A 24,220-nucleotide genomic window follows, 5' to 3' on the forward strand; every position below is an offset into this window, starting at 1 on the left:
CAACCATCTACATTATTAGGTTTTAACCAAAATGATGCATCTGAACAAGAATGTCTTACAATTTCAACTCCAGTAAATACTTATACACACACAAAATCAGACATGGTAGAGTTAGTTTTTTCTAGCCCCTCTTCATCGTTATCTACTCCTAATAAAACTAAAATTACAGATATAATACAAATGCCAGACTCAAATTTAAAAAGAAAATGTGATTTGTTTAATCAAATATTTTTCAGTCATCTTAAAAAAAAAATTGAATCAACTGATTATAAAGAAAAAGTATGCACTGTTTGTTTCGATGAGATGTATATAAAAGAATTTATAGAATATTCCAAAGAATTTGATTTCATTGAAGGTTTTGAAGATAAGGTCAATGTGGCAGGACAAATAAAAGTGCTAACTGTGTTCTGGTGTTTATGGCTCGAGGTATTTATTCACCGTGGAAATTTCCAGTTGCCTATTTTCTTTCTCATTCTGGTGTTGACAAAATCAATTTAAAAAATTTAATAATTGACGTCCTTAAAAATTTATTTGAAGTAGAATTGTGTCCAAAAGTTGTTGTTTGCGATCAAGGCACAAATAATCAAAGTACTTTAAAATCATTAAATATTTCAGAAGATAGCCTATATTTTTATGTTGATAATAATAAAATATTTTCTATATTTGACGTTCCACATTTAATTAAAAGTGTAAGAAATAATTTAATTGAAGTCTGTTTTATTAAAGGTGATAATATAATCTCATTTGATGACATAAAAAAAACTTATGAGTTAGACATAAAAAATCATAAAAGTAGGTCTCTCATTAAAATAACAGATGCTCATATTTATCCAAATTCTTTTCAAAAAATGCGTGTTAAATTAGCCACACAATTACTAAGCAATTCAATGTCAGCAACAATCCGAACTTGCATACAAACAGGACAACTTCTAAATAGCACTGCTTCAAACACAGCAGATTTTATTGAGTTCATTAATAATTTATTTGATTGTTTAAATAGCCGGTCTTTATATAGCCATAATCCATATCTCTGTGCATTAACTGATTCAGGTACTGTAAAACATTTTTTATTAGAAGCTTCGCAATACTTCACAGATTTACATAAATTAAAAAAAGGAAAATTAACACAACCATCCTGTTTTAAAAGTTTTAAGCAGACCATTAATGGTGTATTGCAATTTTTCGAAGAAGAAAAATCTAATGATATAGTATTTTTAATGACCAACCGTTTGAATCAGGATGTATTAGAAAATCTTTTTAGTATTTTTCGACAAAAGGGTGGTTATAAAAAGAATCCAACAGCCAGAACGATTAGGACTTCGATAAGAAGTAATTGTATTTTTTCTTTATGCACATCTACTAAAACAAATTGTGAGAAACTGTTGAAAAACTGAGTAATTTCGGTAAAATCTGTAAAATTCCGCCGTAAACGGATTTAATCATATTTGATTATCAATTTAATCATATCATTTAAAATAGTAAATAATTAGGTACGAGTGCTAGGAATGAAATATCAATAAAATGTATAAATAACTCTGACCACAATGGCGCAATGCAATACTGAGTTATGAGCACCCGTGGCCCGCCCCGCCCAGTGCGGCAGCGCTCGACGCTCGTTCTGTATTTATCTATACAGATTGTAAAATAATTATTTTTTCTATTATACAACGCCAGCAGCTAGAACCGGAAGCTAGAACAAACATAATTTTAGTAGCCTAATATCTCTATACCATGGACTATCTATCTATTCTATAATCAATGATATTACTATTATTTTGTATCAACTGGTGAAGGATGCGCGCCACCGAACCAAAACCAGTCGCGCAAGCGGTATGTTCTCTTTTAAAAAGAAGTATAGAGTATATTATCAATAAATTATTCAATACCTATATAAAATCACAAATTACCAATCAAATTATCGTAAACAAAAATATCATATATTTATATATGCTCGTAAGTATATAAAATAAATACTTTAAATATAATAATAGACAAACACTGTATTTTAATTATAACCGTGAAGTTAGTTACATGACTTAACACTTACATTTGAAGTTTATCGAGATACCAAAGTTACAAGTACTGTATAAAAACTTTAAAAAGCTAATGCAACCTTTATAATGCTTAAAGGAAAATGTAGGTTAGCGTTTCAACTAGAAAGACTACCTATGTATTTTATATTTTATTTTATTTGTTGTAAATGCACAGAAGTTTCGTATAAGTAGGAACTTTAACGCCATAAAATTAAAATCAGACAGTTTTAGTCTGAGAATAGTCTCTATAGACATGAGGAAATCGCTAAAAAATTATAACAATACGTTACCATCATTATTTTTTATATAAATTTTATACATTTTTAATTTAACTTTAGTACTTACTTGATTTACTAATGTGGAATCGATAATTTCGGAATGCTGTTCAATACCTATAAATAAATAAATAAAATATATGTAATTTTAGTTATCTATATCCATTTTTTAACAAATGTTATTAATTTCAAAACATTTTATAAATATATAAACATATTCGGTAGGCTGCATCCGAATTGGGTCCCGAATTATTTTAGGTACTACACTAGTTGGGTCCCGGATTTTTATAGGTTACTATACTAGTTGGCTCCTGAATTATTTTAAGTACACTAGTTCCTGAATATTTTTCGGTAAGTACTATATTATACTAACATTTTCCTTCCCATTTTAACAGCCTTAGAACTGTTTATGATCTATTTAGACCACAGGTATGGTTAAAAATGTTTTTTTATAGTTTTTTTTTGTTTTTTTGTTTCTTTTCCATTAATTTTTATTTATATTATATAACGATTTTAATATGTTTAATATTTTTTTATTTACTTATTTATCTATAATTATATTATATAATATATATTTTTATACTTAATTTTTAACATTTTTAATATTTTTACCAACACAATTCTAATAATTTATATTTCAATGGAAAAGAAACTAAAAAACAAAAAAAAACTCTAAAATACATTTTTAACCATACCTGTGGTCTAAATAGATCTTAGACAGACTTATGTCTATTAAAATGGGAAGGAAAAAATTAGTATAATGTTGTACTTACCAAAAAATATTCAGAAACTAGTGTTATACCTAAAATAATTCAGAACTCAGCTAGTGTAGTGCCTATAAAAATCCAAAACCAAACTAGTGTAGTATCTATAAAAATCCGGGACTCAACTACTACACTACCTGTGATTAGCCCCTAGTACTCGGAACCCAACTCGGATGCCACGATTTGGTGATAACATCATGAAAGTGCTTTATTATTAACTCTTTAGTTTTTTATTTTTCTAACTGTTTTATATACAAAAGAAAATATGGAAATAATTGTTCTGACAAAAGTTCAATTCTTTCAAAACAAAATATTAAATTTAAAGTTAACTATCTTTAGGATTTATTTGAAAAAATGTACTTATTTTTTTTATTTTAATATTTCTTCTACTGTACTAGTACATACCTATACAAAAAAATAATTTACTTTTACACGAGAATTTAATAAACCACTCCATACGTAAAAATAATGGACGTGAAAAATCTATAAGGATAGTACAAATAATATATATTTTTGGATCTTATATTATATACTCAAAAGTTAAAAACAACAAAAAATATAATTTGCACTTAATTCTTACTAAAAATAAAATACAAGATTATTTTTAGAATATAGATACCTACTGACAAACCATATATAGTTCTTTAATGAAATAACACTATTAAAATCAAGCAATTTTGATTAGCTTAATATTTTGAAAAACAATTATTTATCAAAATATTAAAAAAACTTTTGCAACTATAAATCAACAATCTCGTATTCCTGTGATAAAATAAAATTGAAGTAAATTATCAATTTACACTTATGCTTAATTTATTGTTACGATAATATATTTTAAAATTCTATCTGATTAGGATTTATATACGTTAGTTAAAAGAGTTCATTATTAAGTGTAAGTACATGACAGTTTAACCCAAAATTAATTTAATGACATTTTTTTATATACAATATGAAAATTGCGTCGAAAGAAAGTAAATTTGAATTAAACATATTTTAAACCACGAAAATAATGATTATTATTTTTTTTCTCTCTCTCACTGGCATCATAACTCTTCAAGAGTTTTTGCTGCCACTGATACCTTCTACTCTTCTTTTTTCACTATTATTATCAAAATAATGATTAATACAATTATAAAATTTAATTAGTACTATATGACGTAGATACTGATTAAGACAAATTTTAACCAAGACAAAAAAAATTCACAATTATTATTATATATGACCGTATTAGAAAAAAATTGAGGATTCTTACAAGAAAATGTTGAATGGAAAAACAACTATTATACAAGAAAAAATAGAAAAATTTAATCAATTTTTGATTTTGCAACACGAATGGGAACTTGAGAGTACTAAATTAAAAAATACTATTGATTGCATTAACAGAGAATTCAATATTTATTGCTCAAAATAAAACTTAATAATATCTAAAGTTGAAGATTACGACAAAATATTAAAATACTATCTAAGAAAATTACGTATTAATTATATCATATATCATAATAATTATAATAAGACCATAAATATTCATTGAAAATTATCTTATTTTGATTTTCAAACCAATATTCATACATAAAATATATATTATTATTACACGTCATGCGAAACACTACATTCCATTTATAATTATATTATAAATAATATTATATATATATATACATTATATTATAATATATATAATATAATCAATGGCAAGAACATTTATATAATTTACAAATTATAAATATTATAACTTTAAGTTTTTATACACAAATTAATTCGGTGACACGTTTTTAGGCTTGCGGTGTATGTGAAATATAACTATGATCTTAAAAATTAAGTTCTTTCACATAAGAGGCAGTGAGTTCAATCGTGTCATCAATGCGTTATACGAATTAATCGTTCATTTTAAAAAGTTTCAATCATGCAAAGAAGATTTTTTTTAAAAATATTTTTAGCCATGAATTATGAATCAATTTAGTACAGACATAAGTTACTAAATACTGTGATTATTTTGTTTTATTAGCTTTAAGTACCTTGAATAATGTGTGACTGTAAGACAGAAAAAAAACTTTTGTTGATGTTTTTTTTTCCTCTTAAAAACAAGATTATTATTTTTTAATGCGTTTCAAGATTTTTGCATTCAGTTTTAGATTTTGAGTGATACGAGAAATTTATTAGTTTAACCATGTATGGCTTTTTTAGTGTTTGTATACATGATTTTGACCAAATTAAATGTTTTGATCATCCAGAAATAAAAAGTAAAATATAAGAAATTTGTTATAGTTAATATTTTTGGGGAGTTATTTTTTTAACTTCTCAACAATTTTCAGAATATTTAAGAAAAAAAACAAAATTTCAATATTTTATGTAATATTCGAACCTTCATCACCAATATTTATAAATTATTTTGTAACGTGATTTAAACTAGAAATATTGCTCCGATAACCAAAACCTTAAAATATTTCCGATGAGAAGTTAAAAATCTATGTATTATTAAGAGGATCATTTTTTTTAATTTTTTACAGTTATCTAAATAGTTACAAAAAAAGTGACGAGAAGTTATAAAAATAAAACACAATTTACGGTATATCGACCAGATCGAAATATTATTTTCACCGTAACCTAAAATATAATAATCACAGAGATATGAAACGGTTACAGGCTTTTATATCGCTGAAAAAAATATAGACAGTTGGCAAAATAATTATATTTTCAACACGTATCTAACGTACGAAACGTAAAAGTCTAAATGTTTTCAATTCAATGCATGTTTGTTAGCTAGAACATGAGACCAATTTAACACGAAATATTCGTAATAAGATAAAAAGTGTCGATTAATGTGTTCAGCGATACGACAAGAATTTCATGACGATAAAAATAACAATTGAATAGTTATTGTCGCTTTAGTGGGTCCATTTCAAAGAGAAAGCATTCTTTACATTACAAAAACGGTTCTCAATTTAACCCCTTCATTTGAACTCTTATCGAATATCCGTCGACATAAGATAGTCTGTTGTATATTAACCTAAATAGTATACAAAGTATTAAATAAACTATTGATAGAACTTAACAATTTAAACGTAATGACGAGTGCAATGGGTTTGATTTTTACACTTTTAGTATCCTCTTTGGTGGTTGTAACTTATATGATTATTGGTCAAATTTTAAAATTTTTCTGTAGAAAATTCGTTATACATTTAAGTTTAAATTCGATAAATTATAATAATTGTTAGTATATTATTATTATTATTATTATTATTATTATATCAACCGAGATCTGAGAAAGAAGATAGCCCAATGGATATTGAAGTCAAATAATAATTTATGTTTAATTGTAATATATAAATCGATTAATTTTGCAGCATTAATGTAATTAATTAATCTCAGTTTTTTTTTTAATACTGATATCATGAATATTTTTGGTTGCGATAGTATAAACTAAAGCATAAACCGACAGCCGGTTTTTGTTATCTTTTGTCGGAATTTTGCAAACATACGTCGTTGTTGCGTTTTGTTTATTTTTTAATATTTTTTACCATTCTGTTATTTTAAATTATCATTTTTATTGTTTACAACTGTTTACCTTTTTATTATTACCATCATCTTTTTACACCACATTCACTACCTATAAATTGCACCATAACTACAAGCACCATTGTCACCACATCAAAATTCCACAAACAAAATTTGAATACAATTAATGTTCAATTATATATAATAATAATTAATCATTTTTTATTTATTTGAATCAAAAATCCTGACAATAAAATAATAGTAATACGGCTGTATAATATTTATCAACAATAAGCAAAAATATCACGTGTAATTTAAAACTAAGCAAAATACTGAATGAGATCTAATACTAATCAAAATTATATATCTAGCATATATTGTGATCAGTTACAGTATTTTTGGTAATTGAAACTAAATATTTAAGTTAAATCTAATTCTAATTCTAAATCTAAATCTAATTCTTTTCAATTCTTTAAATATCTTTTTTTTTCAGTTTTTATTATTAAACGTTAAATTGACATTTAATTTTTTCATATTCAGTTTGAATATCATTAAATTCCTTAAATTTTTCTGTTAACTCTTTTAAAAGAGTTTGTTCATTATTATTATAGACCGGATTTTTATGTTTTTACATATTTTTACTGATAGTATGCAGCTCCATTTGGATAAGTTTTCTGGACGATTCATTTACCTATGAACTGATATACAAAAGTTTTTAGAGCATAAAAAAGAATATTTTGAGGTTAAAGAATATTTTGTGTAAAAAAACATGTTTTAGGAATATATTGGTATATTGGGATTTAATTTGAATATTTTATAAAAAATCTAATGGTTTATAAAAAAAATCCCAAATTATTTTTATTATAATATATTATTTATCTTGACGAAAGGAATATTGATATGAACTTAAAATTGATAAGAAAGCCAATTAAAAATTATTATTCTCTATATCAGTGTTTCCTAACTGGTGTTCCGCGGAACTTAAGGGTTCCGTGAGCTTGCGCAAAAGGTTCCGTAAGAAATTTAAGAAAATATAAATTAATTAGCAATATTTTGATTTGGACTATGATTTGACCATAGAACTCAACATAAAACTGGAATTGACAAATTTCCCGATATGAGGTGCATAGTTTGTAGCTTTTCGGCGTATACAAAGACAAAGAATAAGTTTCGAAATCAACTGAATGCGGCTTCGGACTTACGAATCTCACTTTCAGGAATAACTCCAGATTTAAAAACAGTTATGAAAAAAAACTATGAAAATATTCCAATCTTCTCATTGAATCTATCTTAGAGGTAATGAGAGACAAATATTAAATTTTAAGCTTTAATATTACATTTATAATATTGTAATAGTAATAAACAAAATAAAATGTTAAAGCCATATTTTTTTTTTATATTAATGACACTCTTGTGCCGTAAGTGTGCGATAACCCAGTCATTTAAGTGTACCAAACATTTTCCTGTATTAAAATTATAGAAAAAATATTGTGGTTCCACAAAACGTTTAAGCTTCTACAAAGGTTCCGCGGGTAAAAAAAGTTGGGAAACACTGCTCTATATATTCACTTATCTTATTTTTATAGGTGAACCATGGTAATAGTTTCCGCGTTTTAAGCGGGTAGCACTGACGCGGACCCGACGACGGCCGTTATTACAACGGACGCCGCCGATCGCATTTATAGTCTCCTAATCAGCCGACAGTTCGCGAATCGCGATACCGATGGGTCGCTACCCGCGACTTCCTACAGGAGCGGGGAAATCGGAGGATCGACACCACCGAAGGCAAGTGTCGTCGGAACTACGGACCGTTGTTCCTCAACTCTCCGTACGGTCGCATCGCCCTTTCACGTAGACAGCCATTTTTCATACCACGTCACGGACCTATCCACAACCGACAACACTATTTTGTTTTATATTTTTATTATACATTGTGTAGTGAGATTATTATTATTGTTATTATTGTTCGGTGTTCGACAAACTTAATACACGGCTCACCAACCACTACCACCTCTCAAACCGCGTTGTGTTCATTTTTATTATTTTTATTCTGACAACTTTGCGTCGTGCTCTTCACCGGTTCGCGATAGCACTTATCGTATTCTACACACTTCATTATCCTATGCTTCTGCGCATGTACGTAGACTATGCTAAAGTCTCTATCAGTGATATACTGATATCACGGGTTACAGAATACAGATATCAAATAATCTTTACAAATTCATTAATCATTTTAATTATTGTTGTCTTAAGTGTACTATTACTGCTACTACTAACTACTAGTGTATTAAGTATCAAGTTTTAGTGTATGTCTTGGTAAATTAAAATGCCAAAAATCTCCTACATTTTATAAACTACTACTATTATTTGTTTTTTCAGTATTTAAAAAATGTTTATGAAAAAGAATATTTTTTTCATAAATGAATATTCTGCAAACAAAAGAATATTTTAATGAAATTTTAGAGCATAGAAACATCTTATTTCTAAGGTTTTAAGCACATATAAATCCGGTCTCTAATTATTATTAATGTTTTCTTTCATATTTTCAGAACATAGTTTTTAAATATTCAGTTCTGTTTGTGTACTCTTCAAGTTTTCTTTCAGCATCTTGTTTCCCTCATTTAACCAATCCCTTTCTTTTTACATTAAGATGGTTTTAGCCTGTCATAAATACATGAATAAAAGACAAATATGTCTGACAAAATTGTGGGACTTTGGCTGTGCCGAATTTAATTTTGTAAAAGTCCAATAATTCTATATTATCTCTTTTAGAGAACGGTCGGAGCATTTTTCGAAATTTTAACTTTTTATGACATTTACATAAAACGCAATTTTTCCTTTTTTTCAACATTTTCAATAATTAATATAATTTGTTAAAAAATATACTTAGAATAAAAGTTTCGATCATCCTCTAGAAGAGGCGTTTAGAAATTATAGGATATTTACATAATTAAAATTGTCGCAGCCCAAGTCTCACAAAATTGTCATAGCTGAGGCATGTTTTTACTTAAAAAATACACCAAGATTTTTTCATAATTGAATTTTTCTAACATGTGTTTGCGAGTGCGAAAACGTTGTACCCCGACCTCACCCCCGGGTGTGTCAAGCGATAGCGATGTTCCGACCGACCGTCCGTCACCGGCGCCACCACAATCCCACATATTACCTACCAGTTACATTCTTGTATATATATAACAATATAGGGGTGCGCCCCGTATACGCTTCCTCGCAGTGCACCCTGGTAACAATTGATAAAATTTTATTTTGTCAATTGGCTAAAGTATACGGACCCTTGGTTGACGGACTGTGCTCCTAGCATCTCCCGCCTACTATGCAAGCGAACAAACGGCATACTAGTCAAAAAAGCCCTTCTAAGGGCTTCTTAACGAAGGATTTAATCCGAATAATGCAGTTGAATGTGGAGGGCCTTAGTAAAGCTAAAGCTGATGTCTTATGTAGAATCTTAGACGATGAAAAGATAGACATTCTTGCTATCCAGGAAACACATACATGTGACCAAGACCAACTTATGAAAAGAGGAACAATCTCAGGGTATTCTATCGCTGGCGCAACTTACCATAGTAAATATGGAACTGCTACTTATGTCAAAAACGATTTAAGATGGAACCACATTAAATCCTCAGACGATAATAACATATTTTCCATAGTTATCCAGATAGGGAACCTATATGTAAATAATATTTACAAGCCTCCGGCTACTGATTGGCCCACTCCTGCTCTTAGTACGATAAAATACCCAGCAATATATATTGGCGACTTTAATAGTCACCATACAAGCTGGGGTTATAGAGTTAATAACACCTGCGGAGACAATCTAGTAGCGTGGAGCGAAGCTGAAGGAGTAAAGTTAGTCCACGACGCGAAACAAAAAGGTACTTTCCACTCTGCAAGATGGAACAGAGCGTATAACCCAGACTTGTGCTTTATATCAACGGAAAGGAATGGTGCTTCCCTACCAACCCAGAGAAGAGTCTTAGGAGACTTTCCTAATAGCCAACATAGGCCTGTAGTCATAGAGGTAGGATACCAAATCCAATCAATTAAGTCTATTCCTAAGCCAAGATGGAATTTCCGGAAAGCTGACTGGATCTCCTTCACAAAAAATATAGATGATAGTATAAGATGGATTCCTCCAAGTAGTGGAAATTATAGTCGCTTCTCAAAACTTGTCATAAATTCTGCAAAGAAAACCATACCACGAGGATTTAGGAAAGAGTACATCCCTGGTTGGAACCAGGAATGTGAGACATTGTACACTTCTTTTAAACAATCCGGTAATAGTGATGATGCAAAGAAAACGCTTGAGGCTTTAGATAAACAGCGCCGAGACAGATGGATAAAGATGGTTGAAAACACAGATTTCAAACATTCCAGTCGTAGAGCATGGCGCCTTCTTCGCAGACTCGGATCTGATGGATCCTCAAAATCTAACCTCCCAAAGATTAATCCAAACCTCATAGCTAACCGTATAGTTGAAATGTCTAGAGCTCCATCACACAAACAATTTACTATGGACATTAAGAAAAAACTCTCTATTCTTAAAAAAGAGGCTGTCAGACGAGACTCGATATCTGCTCCATTTTCACTAGATGAGATCAACATGGCTATATCTAAACTTAAGACCGGGAAATCTGCCGGTGTTGATGAGATTTTCCCGGAGTTTTACAAACACTTTGGACCACGCACTAGAGCTTGGCTAGTCTCCTTTTTTAACAACATCTTGGAGAATGGAAATATTCCCCCAATATTTAAAAAAGCCAAAATAATAGCAGTCTACAAGCCGGGGAAACCAAAAGACCTCCCTCAGAGTTATCGTCCAATTGCACTTCTGAGTATTAGCCACAAACTGCTTGAAAGGCTGATTCTTAATCGGATCAGCCCTACTATTGATCGGGTTGTTCCTGCCGAACAGGCTGGGTTCAGACCGAATCGAAGTTGTACTGACCAGATAGCGGCCTTAACTTCGTTTGCGGAAAACGGTTTCCAGAGGAATATGAAAACAACAGCTGTTTTGGTTGATCTATCAGCTGCCTACGATACTGTTTGGCGAACAGGCCTATTGACAAAAATACTCCAACTGTTCCCATGCCTCACACTTTATAAACTATTAAATAACATGTTATGTAATCGCATGTTTTCAGTTCATTTAGGAGAGTTGCAAAGTAAAGTACGTCGCCTAAACAACGGCTTACCACAAGGTTCTGTCCTTGCCCCGATATTATTCAACCTCTATACATCTGATCTGCCAGCTACAAATTCCCGTAAGTTCATCTATGCTGATGATATCACTCTGGCTACTCAACACAATAAGTTTGAAGTTACCGAGGAAATATTAACAAATGACCTAAAACTAATATCAGATTACCTACATAAATGGCGACTTATTCCTAACACAGATAAAACTGTAGTGACTACATTCCACTTAAACAATCGGTTGTCAAAATATAAACCCCAAATTAAATTTGGTGGAAAAAGTCTTGAATATGATCCGACACCGAAATACCTAGGAGTGACGCTTGACAGACAGTTAACCTATAAATATCACATCGAAAATACTGCTGCTAAACTTAAAACCCGAAACAACATTATTCATAAACTAGCTGGCTCATCTTGGGGGGCAGCTATGCCCACCCTAAGAACGTCGGCCTTGGCGCTAGTCTACTCTGCCGCTGAATATGCCTCCCCAGTATGGTTAAATAGTTCGCACTGTAGCAAGATCGACGTTCAACTTAATCATTCTATGCGTATTATCTCTGGTACTGTCAAATCGACTCCGATAGAATGGCTCCCAGTCCTCTGCAATATTCTACCACCACATATCCGGCGTAAAAAGGCTGCATGCAGAGAATGGTCAAAATACTTATCTAATACATCTCTTCCATTAAATCAAGACACGTCAAACCAGAATCTTAGGCTAAAATCTAGAAAACCTGCTTATCTAACTACAACCAGACTCATTGATAACCTGTATGATGGTATGGACGAATGGAGACTAGAATGGCAGAATTCTACCAAAGACAAGTATAGCCTAATCAGAAGCCTGGACAGTCCAGTTCCCGGTCAACAACTAGCCCGTCACGAGTGGGTAACACTTAATCGCCTACGTACAGGACATGGTCGCTCCGGAGAGATGCTACATAAATGGAAAATGAGAGATAGTCCAGGCTGTGACTGCGACCACCCATTACAGTCCATCTCCCATATTATAAGTGATTGCCCTCTTCGCGCATTTAACGGGACAGTGGAAGAACTCCACTATGCAACTGACAACGCGGTCAAATGGATAAGGACACTTGACATCCAACTTTAGACAACTATCAAATAATTGACAACATGGAAAAGTTACCCATAGCCTTAATTATTTAAGTTTAATATTGTTTTACTGTTTCGCGAATTATTTATATCTTTATCTATATCTAGTTTGTAATGCTTGCATATTGTTGCCATACGATAATAATAATAATAATAACAATATAACCGTAATTAGTAAGTTAGATAATGAGTAATAACTACAATTCTATAAATACAATTTAGTCTGAAATTCAAATGGAAAAAGTAATAACTTAATATGTTTAAATTATCACTGATAGATCCACCGTATACATTATATGACCATACAGTATATTCACAATACCTACACAACTATTTCCTTTCAGACACCGACACATCGACTACGTCGATTGTTTAGTTCAATTCTGGTTTTTTATGTAATTATTAATTATAGTTATGTTTTTTCTTTATATTTCCATCGAACATATTCAATGATTTAGTTTATAAATCTACAAAAGTACTGCTGTTTTATAAATAATAACATTATTGTATTTTTTTTTTTTTTTAAATATTTATTGTAGCATCTTTTATAATATCTACATGTTAAAAATATTGTTTTGCTATTTTAAGGGTTTAATTATTATTATTCTTCTATTTTATAATTATAATAAATAATATATACTAATTAATGTATGTAAATATAAGTATAAACAATTAGATTTTTTTTTTTTTGATACATTTTTAAAAAATTAATAAAATGCATTAAGTTAATATAAATTTTGTATCCGAATGGCGAACTGAACAATTTGTGCATCTATTCTCAATCTTTTCAATCGACGTAAATAATACGTGTACGTAATAAATCTCAGTCAGTTAGCCAGTGTTTATCGCTTGATAGTTTCGGACGTTCCGGTGTCGTTTATGATTCGTTAAAATATTTTGTTAATGTTTTGTTTTTCTCATTAATATAGTAATTGTCTAAATGGTTTTTACTTTTTAATAATTGTTAATAAATATTAAATAATAATGGCCGATTATAAACTTGTGTCATTAGCTGGTGCGCGGAGTGATGTATGGAAGACATTTGGTTTTAAAGTAGATTCTAGTGGTGTAATAACAAATACTAAAAAAGTTACTTGCCGTAACTGCTCATTGTCAATAGTATACTCCGGTAACACAACAAATCTAAAATCACACTTACAACAATGCATAAAAGGCCCTTCTAAATCCAAAACATCCACAATATCATCATTTTTTACAAGTTCTAAATCCAAACTGTCACACAAAAGTAAACGCTACAAAGAGCTAACTAGAGGTCTACTGAACTTTGTTGTTAGAGATGTACGGCCATTTAATGTTATTGAAGGAAAAGGGTTTAGAGCGTTTATGAATTTGGCTGTTCCTGAATATGTTCTACCTAGTAACTCAACTATAACAAAACTATCTGATCATAAAACTCGACAAGAAAAAATTAACTTTAAAAGCCATCTTCAAAAAATACTTAATATTTGTCTTACAATTGATTTTTGGAGATCACGAGCCGTTAATAGTTACCTTGATGTTACATGTCATTTCATTGAAAATTAGAAGTTAAAAAGTAGAGTGTTAGAGACAGTGAACATTGAAGAGTCTCACACATCATCGAACATTGTGAATAATCTTAATACAATTATTAAGGATTATTGGGAAATTGATGGAAAAGTCTGTGCAATAGTCTATGACAATGCACCAAATATGACCAAGACGGTACAAACTTTGGAAGAAGTAAATTTGGTCAGGTGTTCTGCCCATAGCATACAACTGTCTATAAATTATGGACTTAAACATCAATCAATTACAGAACTCCACATGATGCTTCGTAAAATAGTTGGCCATTTTCACAGAAGTGCAGTGGCTCAACACAGCCTCGAAGAAGAACAAGACCAACTTAAAATTCCTTAGACTAAACTGGTACAAGATTGTGTAACTAGATGGAACTCTGCCCATGATATGATAGTGAGTATATCTAAAAACCGTGATGCTATTAATAATTGTTTAAGAAGTAACCGTAAGACTGAAAAATGGTACATAACAGTAAGTCAAAATGAAATTATTGCTGATTTAATAAACATTTTGGAACCATTTAAATCGGCTACTGAAATTCTTGGTGGTGATAAATATGTAACGTTATCAATTGTTGGAAGATTATTCAAGAACTTGATAAATTCTGTTGAATGTATATCAGTATACAGTGTTATTGTAAATGAAATAAAGTTACTCATGAACTCTGATCTAAAAAAAAAGACAAAATAAAATGGGAAATATTATACACAAAGCTGCTGCCTTAGATCCACGCTATCACAGTCTAAAATATCTGTCGGAAGAAGAAAATACAAATACATGGGCATTACTGGAACAAGAATTACAAAATGAAGCAGATGTGACCTTTAATGAAAATGGTAAACGGCCATCCACATCGGAGTGCTCTGTGAAAAAAGTAAAAAACAAAGTTGATAAGCCTTGTAATAAAGAAAAACAAAAAAGTCACTCTTTACTTGCGGACAGCGATGATGAAGATGACCATGACAAAGATGAAGATATAGCAAATGATTGCGTCCAACAGCTGAAACGGTACAGTCTGAAGAAAATGTTCCAAAAAATATTGACCCCTTATTTTGGTGGAAAGCTAATGAATACAAATTTCCTGAAATTGCCAAGTTGGCAAAAAGGTATCTAAGCATTGTGGCCACAAGTGTTCCGAGTGAACGACTTTTTAGCCAAGCCGGGCAAGTTGTATCACACAAGAGAGCTAGATTGATGCCAAACAGAGTAAATGATCTACTATTTCTCAACTCATTCTTGAGGACAGGAGAACCAATTAAAGTGAGTACCTAGTACATACTAATTATTAGTAATAAGTAATAACTATTAACTAATAAATAATAATTAATAAACAAATAAATAATAATGTAGTACAAACTAAAAATATTATGTCCATATGCATAGTCGATTTATTGTTAAATTATAATTATTTAAGGTGGGTAGGTACTTACTGAATATTCAATAATATATGTGCAATAAATTAATATTTAATATTTATTATTTAATAATCCTATTTTTTTTTTTTTAAATTAGGATGAAGAATTTAAGTATGAAGAGACCGAAGAGAGTATCTAGTATCTACTAACTAGACTGAAGAAAAATTTAAAATTATGTTAAAATTAATGTTTCATTGTTTTTATATTTTATTACCTATTTTAGAAAGAATAAAAAGGAAAGATTTTTTTTATGAATCAGCTCCTGTTGATATTTATTATTTAATTAGTAATATTACTTTATGCTAACTAGTAATTGCTAAGTGATAACAGATGTCAGATAATATAGTTTGGCGTTTTCAGTTTTCTCATAGGTATCGAAAACTGAAAAGGCAAAAACCAACTCAGTAGTCAATAACAATGCCAATGCTGTACAATGCCAAGATCCAGTAACAAGTAACCACCAACCAACATTCTTATCAAAAAGAACTTTGCTGCTGTATTTTAAAACTATAATAATTAATAGCCCTTTAATCTTTATAAGCTGAACTGATTTTAATGCCAAAGCTCTTGAATAAAATAATATTTATTATTTTAAAACAATTAATTGTTAACTAATAACTAATACCTACTGCCTACTGACTACTAGTTACTACCAAGTATCAATAAAAAGGTACCTATTACCTAACCTTTTTTTGTAGCACCTACCACATTATTCTGTATACCTACTACCTAGTCAAATGAGTATTGAGTATTTTTTGAGTAATTTTATTATGATAGTCATAGAGATATTAGAATATCGATACCTAAATTTTTTTTTCGATATCGCAAAATTTAAAACGATATCGATATTCAAATATATATCGCCGGAGAAGCCTAATAAATGTAAAAATTTAATGGAATAACTAACATTTTTTTTTTGTAACAAAGTACATCAAAATGAGCAAAAAAAAAAACAAATTACCGGACTATGTTTCTATTTTTTATTCTGAAATATTATTAGTATAATAGTATTTAAACTGTCATTTTTACAACGATCCTAATCAACTGAATAAAACTAAAATTCAATTGGATGATGTTATATTTGAAAAATACAATGGTTTGTTATTTACATAGTAAGTAAGTTACATAATATGGTATGAATAATAATTTATAGAATAGAATACAATATTTTAATTTGTTTAAAATGTTGAGAATATTTTTTTTATGAAATAGGTAAAATCTATGATAATATCTATGATTTCAGTTAAAATTCGTTCATCTTGATAATAATTACGCTTATTGTTTTTTAAAAGTCTATATTTTCACATTAAATTTTAGAAATATTTTTTCTTTCTTCAACAGTTCACAAATATTATTTTATCAACTTTCAATAAACTTAAAATAATATTATCATTATGTTCTTTTACTTTTAAATACTTTTAACATAATATACTTATAAAAGATAAACATTTGCATAAAACTGAAAACGTTAAAAAAGATAAAACAATTAAAATCATAAAACAATGTCCGAAGAATCTTAAGTAAAATTTGAGTTTTATATCTAAATTCATTTTATAAGTTTAAAATAACATACATCGATGACATTTTTACCCATTAATACTATGGCATACATCTGTTTATGCATGTATTTTAGTTATAATTGATGTTTGTAATTTTCGATTAAATTATTAGTCGAACGTAAATGAAACAAAAAAGTATATAAAATACAAACAATGCTACAAAATTAATTATATATATAGACATTCTTTGTTATTAATAATGTATTATTATATTTATTAAATATTTCATTTTTCATCCTAACCCATAATTTATCCTTTTTTAATCTACTGAACAAAACATTTGAAATAATACACTTATTTACTTATAGACAAAGGAAATAATTATAATCGAGAGGACTATTGGTAATCAATTACAATGGAGATTATGCACAAATATTTTCGTGCTTTTACGTTAATTAGTGTTTTTCTAAGTAAGCGACATAACGTGCAGTCAGGGGCGTATTTATAGGGGGGAGGAGGCCCAGGCCCCCTCCGAAATGAAAAACACCATTGTTAAAGATTATTATTTTTAACATGTATGTATCTTAATGCTGGGGGTTTCCGAAAATTTATCGCGACACTGCTTATGCAATAATTTAAAATTGTATATTTATAAAATATGTTTATTCTTTTAAGAAAATATGTGGTGAATTTTGAGTGATTCTAATAAAAATTAGTTTATTACAATGTAGTTTTTATACTTATATATACTTACAAGTAATAAATCATTAAAAAATGGAGTTTTTTATTTCTCTGATGGTGTAAAGACAATCAAAAAGTCTTATAGTGTTAAAGTAATTTTTTTCGTAATAGTGTGTTTCCTCCTTCCCTTCCACCCAAAAATCAAATACATAATTGGCCCCCTCCGAAATGAAAACCTATATACGCCACTGCGTGCAGTATAAAAGTGCAATTTTATTCGGAAAAAAAAGAGAAACATATGATTTGTGTCCCAACGAATGAATGATTAACAGCTATGAAACATTTTACTCCAAATTTAATTCAATGTTCAATTCAAGCCATCTAAATATTTTTCAATTTATTTAAGTCCTAAAGAATTTTCAATGTGATATTTATATTTAAGTTAGAAGTACTGAAACAATATCAAATACGATGCGTGAAATTAAAATTATTTATGGGTTGAAAATTAAATACATATAATAAAGGACAAATTTCTAGATTTGAATTTATAAAATTTTTGCTGAATATGTAATTTTATTTATAATAATTTTAAATACAACAGTATAACGATTTATTTGTTTTATTTTTTCAAAATATATTCTAGTGTAAAATGTGTATCTATATGTTTATATAATAGTGTAAGAGTAAATATCTTGATTTTAATTTTTAATAGTTCTTAATTTTTTTACAATATGTATTATTTTATAAATTTAATTATTATATTTTAAATTAGTTATGTGATATACATTGTATATTTGTAATATTGATTGATATTATTTGAAAATACATAGTTTTATTGATATTATTATTATTTTTTTTTTTTTTTTTTGCAAATACTTACTGTTATTATATTTATAAAATAAAAATATAATAAATATGTATTAAATACATAGTATTATTATTATTATAAGTTAAAATAACGGAACAACTTTTGTCCTTATGTTAAATTTTATCTACATAATATATAAGTAATATTTTAAATGAAAATGTATCAATTTGTGTATTAAGCCAATATAGACAAATGTAAATTTATTCTTTGGGACGTAATTCTATATAATTCCAAAAAAGTCTACCGGTCACTACTCGTATAACCCAAAAAAAAATCCATCGGACACAACTCCATATTTTGAATACAATTCGTTTGCAATCAATCAAAATAATCAATAAAAAGCAATTTCTAACACGTGCATAAATATGTCTTATATGTAAGTGATATGATTTTACGTTATCGAACCAGGTATAAAAATTAATCGTTCAAATTATCTTCTGGTAATTAATACAATACATAGACACAATAATGTAGTTAAAAAAAAAAAATTAATATATAACAGTTAACATGACTTTTAAGAAGAGCAAATTATAGTGTGCACATTTATTTTCATTCCAAGCCTGACATTGCAGAGTTGTAAAATTTGTTCTCTAATGGAAAATCATGGAGCTATAAAAAGTATGAATAATTTCATGTATCACACAATTATATAATTTTACCAACAATATACGTTTTATACATTGGTACTAAAAGTGCCAAGTAACAAAACATAAGAATATAAAACCATTGCATAATGTCATATTGTAAATAATACCAAAATTACCACAGAAGAAAAATTGGTTACGCAAAGTAAAAATGCGGCAGTAAAAAATAAACCTATAAGCTTCATAGAAGTTTTATGAAATATAAACAAGAACTTTTATTAAACTATAATCCTACGATTGATTACGTAGTACTCTTATATGCAGCGATGGAGAAATTGTGAAAATTCTTTCGAGTCACGTAATTTGTCCCACATATAATACCACTTAAAATACAAAAACTCAAGTTTTTTTCGATGCCATGTCATTTAGTAATTTTATTTACAATAACGTGGTAGATTTTACATTCCGAGAGAGCATAAATATTAATTTTATTTATAACTGTACGAGAAGATTCTATAATTTAAAACTCAAGTGTTAAGTTTACACATTGAAATCGATTGAATGTCTAAACTTCTACAACCACTAAAATATTTCTCGATTTACGATGTTTAAGTTAGCACTTAGTAGTATTATAACAATTCTGTTCTGTTGAGAGGCAGAATTACGATTCAACTACTTGAAAGTCCTCGCGAGACTTCTAGTCGATTACATGTCTCTCATTCTCCGAGTAATTATAATTCTCTCCGTATATTATTTTAAAGTGGTTAGGAATGTGTATAAAACGAAATTTAATGACCAATTAAAGGAAAATAAAATTCAGTCAGTTGAAACATGATGGTCTGCAGTTGATAAATCCGCTAAAGTTGTTCAGATTTGTATGTTAGAAATTGAAAAGAACTACACTAACCGGATTCATGTCCAATTCGGCATCTCGTTCTTAAGATCAAATTATTCATGGTAGTTTCAAAAATTTTATTATTGTACTGGTGTGGATATTTATTGTGGAATTAAGTACATGGTACAAAAATATATAAATTTAGTCATCTTCAGTTATTATAATCTAGGAATGATTCAAGCGGAAAAATAAACTCGAGACTTTATTTAATTATTAGAACCTCGTTATATACGATTTCCAGAAGATCGAAATTAAAAACAATTTAATTAATTATAAAAGTTTTGAACTTATTAAGAATCAGTCAATTGCATATCATAATTTATTTATACGATTATATTTGTATCATTTTTTTTATACGGATTATACACAAAATAATGGTTTAAAGGTTCATACCGGGACACGTAATGAACATTGTTATATATCCGTGTTTATAATTCACGGGTGTATAGACTGTCGGTATTTCAATCAAAAAAAAAAAAAAAGAAGAACGTTCTCAAGAGGAGGAACAAATAAAAAAAAAATAAGGAAAAGACAATGTGTACTGTATAAATTAACTAATATTATTACTATATATATATATTTTTCTTTATACATATAAATAAAAGATTAACAATGAAATAAGAAAAAGAAAGTAATGCAAGTGCAATAACAAAATAAAAATTACCACTCCTTGTAACTTGGTAGAACACCGATTTTTTGCTCAATGCCAAAAAATGAGTCCGCGCGTTTCCGTACTATTGAACAGGAAATAAGAATAATTATTTAACAAAAAAAAACCCGACTTCGGTAAAATACATATAAAAAAAAAAAAATGAAAAAATTTGGAATAGATAAAACTACCTACATATAATAATCTAAACAGAAAAAATTAATTCATGATTATTCTAAGTATTAATAAATTAACGTTAAAATTTGTTATAGTCGGGTGACTTCATTAGTTGAACAACAATGATGTGTTACACTTTAAATAACCCAACTAACATTACGTTGTATTCTATTAAAATTATGGATATTATGTATTTGTTGATTTGAGAAATTGTTATAAGTTATAAAATGTGATTTTGTATAATTGGTCGGCCATATTATTTTCTTTTCTTTCTGTATTATGGTGACGACGTTCTATTAATAAGTATGGTGATTGAGGTTTTTCTTTGATAGCCCATGTTTAAGTTTGGTAAGGCCGTTTCTTACTTTATTTATTAGTTATCATTTGTTACTATATATATTATACATACGTTTTAATCGTAGTATTATTAATATTGTTCAACTAATGAAGGCACCCAACTACAACAAAATTTAATGTTAATTTATTAATACTTAGAATAATCATGAATTAATTTTTTTTTCTCTTTAGTTTATTATATGTAGGTAGTTTTATTTATTCCAAATTTTTTCATTTAGGTATTTATTTTTTTTTATATGTATTTTACCGAAGTCAGGTTTTTTTTTTGTTAAATAATTATTTTAATTTTATTTATTTTTGTTATTCTTTTTGTAGACCCATTAAACGAACCAATTCGTTTAATGAATTTTAATCGTGAGGATGTTTCAATAACTTACAAGGGTTTAAGTTACTTATAGCTAAACCAACTAAGGATCTTAACTCATATACGGTATGTATAAATGAACTGGGTTTCCCTAATGGTTTTTATTTGTCGCTGTATCATAGCACCGGTGACCATAATCGTTATCTGTTAATAACGGGCGGAGCAAGACGTACGGGTGACCGGCGACGACGATCGTTATCTATTGATAATGGGTACGGCCGCGGCAGTCATATAAAAAAGAATTTCACCACTCACAACTATAAAACCTAGCTAAGAACACTCGTAAGTTCACAGATTATTTTACTTTTTGTTTCATTAAAATCGGTTCATTAGTTTAGGCGCTAGGTGGGAACATACATACATACATACATTACACCTAAACATATTACCTTCTTTCTTCTGCAGTCGGGTAAAAAATAGGAAACGCACAACAACAAAGAAAAAAAAACGGCATATATGTGACAAAACAAAACAACAAAAAAAAAAAAATAATGGCGACGAGACCGACTCATTGACGGAACTTGTGAAAAAGCACAATACTTTTACGCACATCTTATCAATACACGCACCGTATACTAACCTGACCGTCATCATACGCTCCGTTGCATATTCGGACCGTTGCGTGTTGGAACGGATCGTTTCAAATGATTGATAAGACACGCGCAATTTGAAATTAAGTCTAAACATCCATAGGTAACAAATAATAAGATAATACTTAAAAAATATTAAACGGCTAAAACTCATAAATTCATATATAAATAAATAAATAATTTATTTATAAAAATAAATAAATAAAATATTAGACTGGAGTATTATTATATTTGTAAATTACGACCAATTTCGATCAAATAGGTAGAGTGAATTGATTAATATTAATGTTCACATTTGATTTAAATAACACGGCTTTTATAGCTGCTTTTTAAGCATACGAGAACCTTATGAATGTCAAACGTGTATTATGTCTTTTATTCAAACACATCTCCGTAGAGACATAGACTATTTGTAGGACTGTGTATGGCGAGTGAACACCAGGTACACTTGAAAGCCCAGAGATTTCAATATATTTTAATAAAGATTATAAGATATAAAATATAAGATAACAAAATATTTATTTATCAAGTTATGATGGTAAAATGTATCTTTTTTAATGTTACAGAAATAATATATAAGTACAACACGGATAAGTGTTCTTTTCTTATGAATCGAGTTTCTTACAAAATATATCTTTGTCAAAACACCATATTTAATTTTTTTGCATACACCACGCACTTACCACATATAGAATAGGTATATTGGGAAAAGGTAAATCGAAAATAAATTTTTTTTTAATCTTAACACCAATACCTGCATAATCAATCATGTTCTCAAAATTGTATACCAATACATTACAAATCGGCAGATGATAACAGTGATATGTAATTTTTTTTGGTTTTTTTTTTTACATGTTTAGCGTATTAAATTTAAACTTCAACTTGAATCATATATATATTTTATTTTCGAGTAATTGCTCTCATTTTATTCGTTAACTGTTATGAATTATCTTTTGTTGTGTCATATAAATATACTCAGCCGACTTAGATCTTAGGATATCAAAAGGATGAGTTTAGTCCACTGGTAGGCTAGGATTGTTGTAATTAATTTAATATGAGTACGCAATATTTTATTTTAATCTGTTGGATTTTATGGAATTAATTATTACGTAAGAAAAAACAATTAAAAAAAAAAAAAATGAAACACAATCTCATTGAAATATAAGCGATTCATTTCTTAACGGTAAATTCCTTAACATTTATAAACATTTAAATTTTTTAGCTTTAAAAATTTATTAGAATCATGATCGAGAGAAAATAACTGAAATCTAATATAGCACCTCGATTATATAATACCTATTGAATTTCTATTAAAGACAAAAGACAAACGTCAAGAATAGAAGTTGCCAGCAAAATGAATAACACTGACTTATGCTCCTTTTTACGCTTATCTCAAAATATTACGCCTATCTATAACTTGTACACTTACTCAATTCCACCCGAATTACAAGAACTTTATATCTTACTTACCCGTTGCAAACAGATTTAATTTTTTTTTTCGAGTGCAATAATCTTTAAAAATATATTTTCAATCACCAAATTGTGTACATGTTAATATGTAAGTGTTCAGTGTAGTGGTAAGATATACAATAAATATGCATAGTAACAAATCAAATATCAACAATTTACAATTAATGTTTAACGTTAAAAAATGTTTTCTTTGCATATTCAATAAGATATTATT

General features: G+C 28.7%; 1 protein-coding gene across 4 annotated transcripts in view; it reads right to left on the minus strand.

The window, feature by feature from the left end:
* The window catches only part of LOC112686005 (otoferlin-like), a 175,491-nt gene that overhangs the window by 123,353 nt on the left and 27,918 nt on the right, over positions 1-24,220 (minus strand). For all 4 annotated transcript variants that reach the window (XM_025558099.1, XM_025558098.1, XM_025558095.1 and 1 more), the window contains exon 2: positions 2,379-2,425. In XM_025558099.1, coding sequence (XP_025413884.1) covers positions 2,379-2,425 — 47 coding nt within the window. The remainder of the gene's footprint in view (positions 1-2,378; positions 2,426-24,220) is intronic.

This window comes from Sipha flava, unplaced genomic scaffold (genome assembly GCF_003268045.1).
Source record: "Sipha flava isolate LNK unplaced genomic scaffold, YSA_version1 2_pilon_pilon, whole genome shotgun sequence".
NCBI lineage: Eukaryota > Metazoa > Arthropoda > Insecta > Hemiptera > Aphididae > Sipha > Sipha flava.